The 10,430-nt window shown below is 36.9% G+C and overlaps 2 protein-coding genes across 4 annotated transcripts; one reads left to right on the top strand and one right to left on the bottom strand.

The window, feature by feature from the left end:
• Window positions 1-109: 109 nt before the first annotated feature.
• On the bottom strand, window positions 110-3,064 carry LOC116719643 (zinc finger protein OZF-like). Its single transcript, XM_032562211.1, has 2 exons — window positions 2,819-3,064; window positions 110-1,929 (listed from the first exon to the last, which is right to left on the bottom strand). Exons 1-2 carry the CDS (start codon window positions 2,859-2,861, stop codon window positions 659-661), a joined length of 1,314 nt encoding a protein of 437 aa, XP_032418102.1. The 5' UTR covers window positions 2,862-3,064; the 3' UTR covers window positions 110-658.
• A 1,593-nt stretch (window positions 3,065-4,657) lies between these two features.
• Window positions 4,658-9,869, top strand: LOC116720849 (zinc finger protein 664-like). 3 transcript variants are annotated; one of them, XM_032564308.1, is made up of 4 exons: window positions 4,658-4,927; window positions 5,673-5,753; window positions 5,841-5,998; window positions 7,758-9,869. In XM_032564308.1, exon 4 carries the CDS (start codon window positions 7,769-7,771, stop codon window positions 9,119-9,121), a length of 1,353 nt encoding a protein of 450 aa, XP_032420199.1. In that variant the 5' UTR covers window positions 4,658-4,927; window positions 5,673-5,753; window positions 5,841-5,998; window positions 7,758-7,768; the 3' UTR covers window positions 9,122-9,869. The 3 variants fall into 3 exon arrangements, 2 of the variants coding, with proteins under 2 accessions (XP_032420199.1, XP_032420198.1); XR_004339468.1 differs by lacking the exons at window positions 5,673-5,753; window positions 5,841-5,998 and having other exon boundaries at window positions 7,758-9,416; window positions 9,627-9,869; XM_032564307.1 differs by lacking the exons at window positions 5,673-5,753; window positions 5,841-5,998.
• Window positions 9,870-10,430: the final 561 nt, after the last annotated feature.

Raw genomic sequence — 10,430 nt, 5'->3', positions numbered from 1 at the left:
ATTCCAGGTACAAGAGACGCAAGGACACAAAAAACTTGTATCTAACACCAAAGACCTCTGCCACGTTTTTCATGTTCTCAATGCACTTTATAAATTAAGCCACTCAAGATTCAGCTCAGAAATATTTAATCAAAATCAATACGACAAACAAATATACAGACTTAATCACACATGAAAATCATCTCAAACTTAGTTGTAACACAAACAAGCTGAGGATGTAAAAGTCATAATTAGAAGCGGTTACCTTTTTAAGTAGGAATTGGATGATATATCTAAATATGCTGCTATGTTGGGGATCATTTTCCTCATGATTCACTTTAGTCCAAGGATTAGCTGACTTTATCTTAACTCAAGTAAACTGTGGTATACAGAGGAGTTCATGGTCAACTTAGTGCTTTGATTCTCGTTCTCAAACAACAAACCTATTTACATGCAGTGAGAGCACAACCTGAACAATAGATAAAAATAGTTTGAATAAAACATGCCTGGCAAACAAACTATCAAATGTACAAGGAAGCAACTTAGTAACTTATATAAATGGCTTTAAGGTTGAAATGCAAACATAACCACAAGAGAAAAAAGTGAAGATTGTTGTTGTTAATAACAACGTGCAACTATTTCACAGTCATCCATAGCAGTGTTGTTCAAATATTCAGTGTTAAATAATTTCCCCTCCAGAGTGGATTCTCATGTGTCTGTTTAAACTTGATTTATTACCAAATTTCCGTCCACAGATAACACAACAGAAAGGTTGTTGTCCAGTGTGGATTATCTTGTGTCTGTTTAGACTTGATTTATCACCAAATCTTCGTCCACAGACATCACAACAGAAAGGTTTCTGTCCTGTGTGGATTCTCGCATGGGTAGTTAGAGTGGATTTTTGGCTAAATCGTTGTCCACAAATATCACAACAAAATGGTTTCTGGCCTGTGTGGGTTCTCATGTGTGTATTTAAACTTGATTTACGGTTAAATCTTTGTCCACAGAGATCACAGCAGAAATGTTTCTGTCCAGTGTGGCTGCTCACGTGTGTGTTTAAGCTTCCTTTTTGGCTAAATCTCTGTCCACAAATATCACAACTGAAAGGTTTCTGCCCTGTGTGGGTTATCATGTGTGTGTTTATGCTTGATTTATAACCAAATCTTTGTCCACAAATGTCACAACAGAAAGGTTTAGCTCCTGTATGGATTATCTTGTGTCTTTTTAAACCTGATTTATCACCAAATCTTCGTCCACAAACATCACAACAGAAAGCTTTCTGTCCTGTGTGGATTGTCTTGTGTGTGTTTAAAGTGTATTTTCCACTGAGCGTTTTACCACAGTCTTCACAGCTAAACTTCATTCCTGTCTGGACTTTCCTTCCTGAGTCCACATTTTTCTTCTCTGTAAAACATTCATTATGCAGCGAGCTTGAAGATCCCATTTCTGAATGTGTCATGTCTCCCTGAACAGGGCAACAGTGAACAGATTCTTCAGTAAACTCAGAGGAGTTACAGGGGTTGTTAATGTTTCCGTCTGACTCAAGAGCTCTTCTCTCCTTCCAGTCACTGTCCTCATCCTCAGTTTTCTGTCCAGAGTCTGACGAGTGTTCAAGCTCAGAGGCTGAGTAATTTACATCACTGTCCTCTTCGTCATCCTTAATGACTACAGAAATGAAATCCTCTTCGCAATCTTCTACCTCTTCTGAAAGCTCTCTTTTTTTAATGTGGTCTTGATAAAGTTGTGAGAGCAGAATGGACTCTTTGTCATCCTCACTCTTTATAGGAGTAACATCAGTTTCCTCCTTTGCATTGAGCAGCTCTGTCCCCAGAATGATGCAGACTTCCTCTTCTTCCTCCTTTATCTGCTGCGGCTTTGGGTCATGCAACTCAGCAACAGGTGTGTGGTCTTCAGGAGCTTCTTCTTTAACCACCAACATCTGCTTAACATCTGCAGAAAAATGTTGAAAGTATACTGCAGTGTTGGCTGAGTTGATTTATCTGAAGCCAAACATTTTTGTTTAAGTTTCCATTTTCACTGCAATAAATCTTCTCAACAGCTTCAAACCTATCCATAGAAATAAAGTTTTTCATATTTAAAAAAAGTTTTCCCATAATTTTATGCCTGTTTTGTCCAAAAACGCTTGATTTATAAAATTAGAAAACACCTAGATATGCAAAGTTTCCAAAGATTAGCTGCAAAATGGAATATTTTTGATCTGTATGTCTCAGCTTTGAACAAATCGAAAATTGATAACTTTAATTTTTATGCAGAATTATTTTTACAGGAGGAAAAAAAAACTAAAACCTGACACTTTGTACCCTCAGGATTGACTTATAAAAGTGCAATAATAAAAATAAAAATATATATATTTAAACAGATATATATTTTCAATTCTTATGCCATTTTATTCTCTGGTAAACTAATACATTTGTCATTAAGTGCTCACTTATAAAATATTTCTGATTATGAATACAGAAACAACAATAATCATAACAGCAGTAAAATAAAATGATTTGATTGGGGACAGTAAGGGAGCTCTGGCCCAATAAAGGTTGCAGTAGTATAAATGCTGGAGTAAGTTGGTTTATTATCCTCACAGAGTTCATCAACCATAAACCAAGCTTTATTCTACCTGTCTAATTGAAAACAGGCTTTAGCTTGTCTTTAACACGGGAACCCTCGTTTCTAAAATAACATGAGATGGTAGGTCGTTTCTACCATCTAACGGAGTATTTAATATTCACTGTCTATTGGCTACATTTGAGCTTTAAGAAGGTAATCAATTAGTCACCTTAAAATGTCTCTCAACTGCAACAGACAAACAAAACATACTAACCGAATCCGTTCAGCAGATCCTTATGGTAGAAACCAGCCTCCATGATGTTGTGCTTTTAAAATCTGTTTCCGAAATCCTGTCACCGTCTGAACTGCTGTCTCCACACCTCTATTTTCAGCTTATTCGTGTTTTTCTTCTTGTTCTTCTTCTTCCTCCTCTGTTCCTTCTTCTTCTTCTTCTTCTGGTTTTTACTGGTGGCTGGTAAACAAAGCGCATTGCCGCCACCAACTGGTGAATAGTGTGTGTCCGAGTAACAATTTTATTAAATTTGCTTTAAAAAAAAAAGCCCCTAATATTCTCTTAATTAGACCCGTCTTTGTTAGATATTTAAATGAATACTGATAACGTTCATTCCTCGAGTTTTTCTAAATAAAATGTCACTTTTACAAGAATTTCAACCAATAACTTTCGTTATTTCTGCTTGCGCCACATCACGTTCCACTGATTCTCTTCGTCCACAACAATTGCATCTCCCTGAAATATGTTTTATTATTATGAATAATGTTTCATTTGATCCACTTTGTAAAAATCTGAGTGAAATAATGATGTCCTCTTTCCTATTTCTTTCTGCTAATCGTAATTTCTCCAACTTTCCTCTCTTCTTCCCATTGCTTTTGCACCATTCCTTCAGTCTGTTCTGAATATTTTTAAATCCTCTTTGACCTCAGTCAACCATCATGACAGTGGAGCTATTTCTTGCAACCTTATCTGCAATTTAATTTCCTTTTGACCCCATAGGTACACCCATAAAAACATAACAGAACACCCATCATTTGAATTTGATACAATAATTGTTGCATTTCTATCAGAATATCTAATCCTAATATCTAATTCCTCTCAAAATTTTTACTTTTTCCTCCATCTATTGTTAAATCTAATCAGTGCAATCAATCACATGTTGCCGGAAGGTCAGTCCTGTAACATTTTCTTCACTTCTTGCAATCACCCTTCTTTACTGGCTCTGCATAGCTTGCAATACTTTCCCTGTACATTATTGTCACATTCTTGAAACGTATGATTTTTGACTTTTTCTTCCTTTTTAAGCATGCCTGTAAGTGTCAAAGATATGGGCATGCTGTTTCAAGGAATGGTTGAATAAGATAAGATAAGATAAGATAAGATAAGATAAGATAAGATAAGATAAGATAAGATAAGATAAGATAAGATAAGATAAGATAAGATAAGATAAGATAAGATAAGATAAGATAAGATAAGATAAATCTTTATTGTCATTGTCACAAGGACAACAAAATTTAAAAGGTGCCATCAGTCAGTGCATATGCTTAAAAACAAAAAATAACTGTCTCACAATTCACACACAAGGTAAGAATTAACAAATAACTGGTAAAAAAAAACAAAAAAACAGTGAATGATGATGTTATAAAGATAATTTCCATAAAGATTGGTCCAGTTATTCCATTTTTAATTATGCCACCACTATTACTTCATCAATTAACTCCTGATTCTTATTTGTTATAAAAGGCAGATGGCTAAATAAAAAACACAAACAGGTATATGTCATATAAAGGAAGAATATTCAGACCATGACAAGATATATACAGAATACATCTAAACTATTAGACAGTTACTTTTAAGTAATTGTATAGAAGGCACAAACAGGGAAATGTTAGATTTTTCTTCTGATTCTAGTGAATTATTGAATATTTATTATACATGTATATGTAGATATAAATATGAAGTACAGTAAAGATGAGGTTAAAAGTATAATTGTAGTGAAACCAAAAAAGGAAAACGCAGGTACAATGGGACAAAGAAGGGAACCACACTTCTGGCCTGTTGGTGGCAGTAATGCGTTTGCCAACCACTAATCAAGAAAAGAAGAAGAATACCTGCAAAAAAAAAAAATATATACATCTTCGTCTGCGGTAGAGCCAAGTAATGTAACTTAGCTTCCTTTAGTTTGGATGAAAGCCGAGCTCAGCTGCTGTTGGAGGAAAATCTAAAGAGACGCTAACAACAGGGACATGGACCAGCAGAGGGCAGCAGAGGGAGAGATTCCTGAGGACGCGATGAAAGAGGACAAAGAAAATGAGCTGCGACACGTCATGGAAGATGGTTACTGCACCCAGGTTCTGCTGGACGAATTAAGTGAGTTTTCATTTCAGCTACAGTTAAGGCACACTTTAAGCACCCTGCGCAGCTGCTGTTACAATTTACTGGGTTTTTCTGACTCATCAAAAGCATCACTGTTTTAAAGGCTTGCGGCTGCCTTGCTTTATTTGGTCCAATACTGATACTAGCACAATATTTACTGCTAGTGAATTTTACATGCAACAGTCTGAATGCTGTATGCAAATAGTTTGCTTTTTTTTAATTACTAGTTTTAGATTACTGAAAGGTCTCTCCACACCAGCAACAGTCACAGGCAACGGGCAAAATATGCCTAAAGCAATCCAGACTTATTTTAAAAACTAAATGCTGTGTAGTTGCATTTTGTTCAAACTTTAATATAAAATATGTTTTTTTTCCATATTTGTTAAAGCTATTACCATTTCGTGATAGTTTGTTATGAGACAGATAATGTGTGAAAAGGTCAATTTCCTCCATCTCCTCCCTGAGCTGCTTCTGCTGTCTAAAGTAATGCATAATTCCCATCAAAAACAACCAATCAGAACCAGGAAAATGGTCTTATTGTTGTCAATCAAGCTCATCCACTCACTTTGAAATGTGCTAATTGCAGAGAAACAACATATTACAGGACAATTGCTTGTCTGCCGTCATTGGCAGACTAACTAGACTGAGCATTCACAACAGGCTATGCTGTTGGGATGCCACGGCCTTTGTCTCAGCTGCACCACCTTAGTAGTAGCAGTTGACACGGATTCTGTTACAGAGACCACGGATACGGTGGCAGATGCCACAGCGTCCATGACAGCTGTCACCGGAGCCCCCACTGAATCAGTAGCGGCAGTATGTATGTATTTAAAAAATATATATTTATTGTTTTAATTGATTTGTTTGAAAAAAACCTTTTCATATAAAAATTTTCATTCTGTCACAGAAGCCGTGTTAGCTGACACAAAAGCCAGAAGCTGCCACTACCAAGCTGTGGCAGTTTCCGGCAGCCCCTGCAGCTAATGGTAGGTGTGACAGCTGACACCTGAAGTGCTGCTACAGCTGATACTGCCCCCATTGGAGCCGGCTGTCCCTCCAATGAATGTAAAACATCAAATGTTTTGCTACTCTTTAAAAGCGGCCTGCATCCACCTTAATGTTACAAGCAAGTTTGGTTTGGAAACTCGGAAAGCGAGATGCATTGAGTTTAGTGTTCAGGTCAGACATGATGGTCTAATTGATTCAGTTACCTCCATGAAACACTCGGTGCGAAAAGTTGAAAATAACTGCGCATAGTCAGGGTTGTGTAATCTGTCAAAACGATGAATGGCCGTCAAATTTTTCCATGACTGTTTAATAAAACCGTCAAAGACGGAAATTATTTGGTCAGTGCCAGACCTTCTAAACGTGTCTTCATCAGCTTTTCAAAATGTAAAGCTCTCTTGTGAAAGTGTTCCTCTGTAAAAGAAGATTCATAACATTTATCTTAAAGTATGCGTGATATTTGAACAGCTGTACGTAGTCCTGTGAAAAAAATTATAGTAAAATTCATAGGAGGTAAAAAGCTTGTGATACTGGTTGTCAAATATTCTTAGACCCTTGCCAGGGGGAAACACTTTATGTTTATGGCACTCTTGCACTTTATGCTTCACATCTTTTAAACATTGCTGACAGGCCGACCCCTGTGATACCACTGAGCTGTCCAAACAGTTGGCTGCAGAACGTTTGATGTCCTGCACAAAATTGTCATAAAATGTCACTACGTATAAACAGCTCAGCAGTAGGGGATATGCGGAGCTGTAAACTTTGTGAACTTGAAAAATCTTCAAAGAAATCTGCAGAGAATTTCTTATTTATTCTCTTCGCTCACCATCTACTTAAAACCGAACTTGAACCCATTCCCAAGCTGAAATAGAGCATTGCAAATTGTTTTTTCATTTTGAATGTTTTGGTTAAAATTTCAAAATGCTGTGTGAATCTGGGATGTTTTGACAAAACAGAATGAATATTGAAGATATCAGTCAGAATGTTAATTGTAGATGCCCTAAATAGAAAAGTCGTCTATGTTGAAGATATCTCCAATTCATTTGGAGACTTCTTAAAAGGAATTTTGACTATTCAAAAACGCAGTTCTAGATATATCTAACTGAGTTTTGTGTAACATCATTTGCTTTCAAGATATCTGCAATTTAATTTGTACTAGTCGAATTTTGTATGTCTCTTAACTAAAAATACATGTCAGTGAAGATGCATTTAAGTGGAACTATAGCTAATCAGAACAAAAAGCGAGATGTCTCAGATTTACTTTATAACTAGCCATAATTTAATTTATATATGAAATACATATTTCAGATATAATCTATATTTTTATACAATTGAAATTGTAGAAAATGGGATAAACTATGTGACAAACCCGCCTAGTTCCTCATCTTTGATCTGCTTGGAAGAATCGGTTTTGTCACGTGATTGCGACTGGTCGATGTGATGAAGAATTGACTCGTCTTGTAGGTGCAACTCCCGACCCAAGGCTCCATCCAGAGACTGGGACAAAAAAGTTACACTTGATCAAAACAATAGAAGTATTTTAATCCTTTGTTGTTCCTAATTTGGATCACTAAGGTTTTTCACATCACATATAATAAAAATGCTAACTTAGAATATTACATATGATCTATTAAGAGGATATTTTAAGAATAATGTCAGCAATCAGAAAACATCAACTCAGTCCTTGGTCACTCTTTGAAACTCCCCTTTCCTGGGAATTGTGAATAAAGATGGGTTATGCAGTGCATTCTGGGAGTCAGTCCAGGCTGCAGCCCAAATACTTTCTAATATGCATAATGTGTTTCCATGTTCGCTGCAGATGTTAAGCAGATGCTGATGGTTAAAGAAGAAGCTCCTGAAAACCACAGATCTGTTGCTGAGCTGCATGACCCAAAGCCGCAGCAGATAAAGGAGGAAGAGGAAGAAGTCTGCATCAGTCGGGGGGCAGAGCAGCTCAACGGGAAGGAGGAGATTGATGTTACTCCTATAAAGAGTGAGGATGAAATACAGTCCATTCTGCTCTCACAGAATCTTTATGAAGATAAAATTAAAGACAGAGATCTTCCAGAAGAGAATGATGAGGGAGAATCCATTAAGATAGAAAATCATAAAGATGGTTCCATTTTCTCAAAGATTGAAGTCATTGTAAAGGATGAAGAGGACGATGATGTACAATTTCCTGTCTCTGAACTGAATCATTTGCCCGACTCTGGACTGAAAACGAAGGACGAGGATAATGACTGGACGGAGAGTAGAGCCACCGAGTCAGATGGAAACATCTTTTCTGAGTTTGCTGAACAATTTCTTCACCATCACTCTATTCAGAAACACATGACACATTCAGAAATAAGATCTGCAGACTCTATGGATAACAACAAATGTTTTACAGAGAACAAAAATGTGGACTCAGAAAGGAAAGTCCAGGCAGGAGAGACGTTTAGCTGTGAAGATTGTGGTAAAACCTTTATTAGAAAATACAATTTTAACAGACATAAGCGAATCCACACAGAGCAGAAATCTTTCTGTTGTGAGCTTTGTGAAGAAAGATTTAACCGTAAATCAAGTTTAAATTTACACATGAGAATTCACACAGAATACAAACCTTTCTGTTGTGATCTTTGTGGACAAGGATTGAGGCACAAGCGCAGTTTAAATGCACACATGAGAATCCACACAAAGCAGAAACCTTTCAGTTGTGATCTTTGTGAACAAAGATTTAACCGTAAATCAAGTTTAAACACACACATGAGAATCCACACAGGACACAAACCCTTCTGTTGTGATCTTTGTGGACAAAGCTTTCGCCATAAATCAAATTTAAGTACACACGTGAGAAGCCACACAAGACAGCAACCTTTCTGTTGTGATATTTGTGGACAAAGACTTCGCTATAAATCAAGTCTAAGCATACACATGAGTATTCACGCTGGACAGAGACCCTTCTGTTGTGATCTTTGTGGACAAAGATTCGTCAATACGTCACATTTAAACTCGCACAAGAGAATCCACACAGGACTGAAACCTTTCTGTTGTGATATATGTGGAAAAGGATTTGCCCACAAACCACATTTAAGTGCACACACGAGAATCCATACAGGACAGAAACCTTTCTGTTGTGATTTATGTGGTAGGAAGTTTAGTGAAAAAGGAAAGTTAAAGAGACACATGAGAATCCACACCTAAGGCAAATAGTTCAGCTAGGAATACTAAAACCGCACCACTGCTGTTGGCTGTGAAATATGTGTCATTAAAGACAACTGTCTTCACTTGGTTTCAGTATGTTTGTAGCGGTTAATTTAAATAACATTAAATTAATAGCTTGTGCTATTCCCTGTTTTTCCATCTACAGTCCAAATTGAGCTGTGTATTTTCATTGCATGTAAATAGTTTTGTTTAAGAGAATCGGATCACCTTTCTGTCATTAAGGTTCATGTGACCTTGAGTCAAGAGATTATCTGCTAATCCTTGAACTAAAGCAGTGGTGCCTAAAGTCGGTCCTCGAGGGTCGGCATCCTGCATGTTTTGGTTTTCTTCCTGGTGGTACCAACAACCTTTTCAGCATATCAGTGTTCTTCTTAGGCCTTCTAACGAGCCACCATTGGATCCAAGTGCGTTAGACCAGGGAAAGAACTAAAACATGCAGGATGCCGGCCCTCGAGGACCGAGTTTGGGCACCCCTGAACTAAAGCGAATCACCAGCAAGACGATGATCCCAAACACAGCAGGAAATCCCGAAAGATCATCCAAAGGGAATTAAGGTACAGCAACGGCCTAGTTAAAACCCACACCAAACCTTGGCTTTCTGAATAAGAAAGCCGTTTCTAGTTACTGTTATATCCTGAGTTCAGCTTGATTGTGATGCATTTAGTTTTGATATGTCTATGAACCAAGTCTGTACGTTGTGTTGATTTGATTAAATGTGTGGATAGAAGCTTGACTTGTTCATTTGGGTGAGAAAGGGGAATTCAATTGAATATACTTGAGCTTTTCTAATTGAGTAACATAATTAAACTATTGTCTTATGTTGAAATCAATACAATGAAGATGCTTAGATGCTTCTAGATGTCAGTTTTGTATCGCATTTTAAGTATATCCATATTTATTTCAATAGTGATTCAGTGGCAGTCACAGTTCAGTGTAAAATACATTTCTTTTTAATACTGTAGTAAAATAAAGCAGAGTACATCAAATGGCATCTTTTTAAGGCAGCAGACATTCTCAGTCTACTAATACATTTTATTTAAAAGGCGCCCTTCGTGGCATAAAGATCACCTTACAAAGATTAAAAGAAAACAAATGTACAAAAAAATGTAGAGTAAAATGATCAGTCAAAATGCTTGTTTGAACAGACGGATTTTTAGGGAGGATTTAAAGGGACAGTCCCAGAAAGACCTTTGGAGTGAGGGGTGACATCAAATTGTGGTGAAGCCTATTTTGCTGTACGAGGGAGTTGTGTTGTACATTTGCTAGGCACATATAGGTTGCATATTTA

The sequence above is a fragment of the Xiphophorus hellerii genome, chromosome 5 (genome assembly GCF_003331165.1).
Source record: "Xiphophorus hellerii strain 12219 chromosome 5, Xiphophorus_hellerii-4.1, whole genome shotgun sequence".
Lineage (NCBI taxonomy): Eukaryota > Metazoa > Chordata > Actinopteri > Cyprinodontiformes > Poeciliidae > Xiphophorus > Xiphophorus hellerii.
The sequence above is the reverse complement of the archived record's forward strand: the minus strand, read 5'-3'. Positions and strand labels throughout refer to the sequence as shown.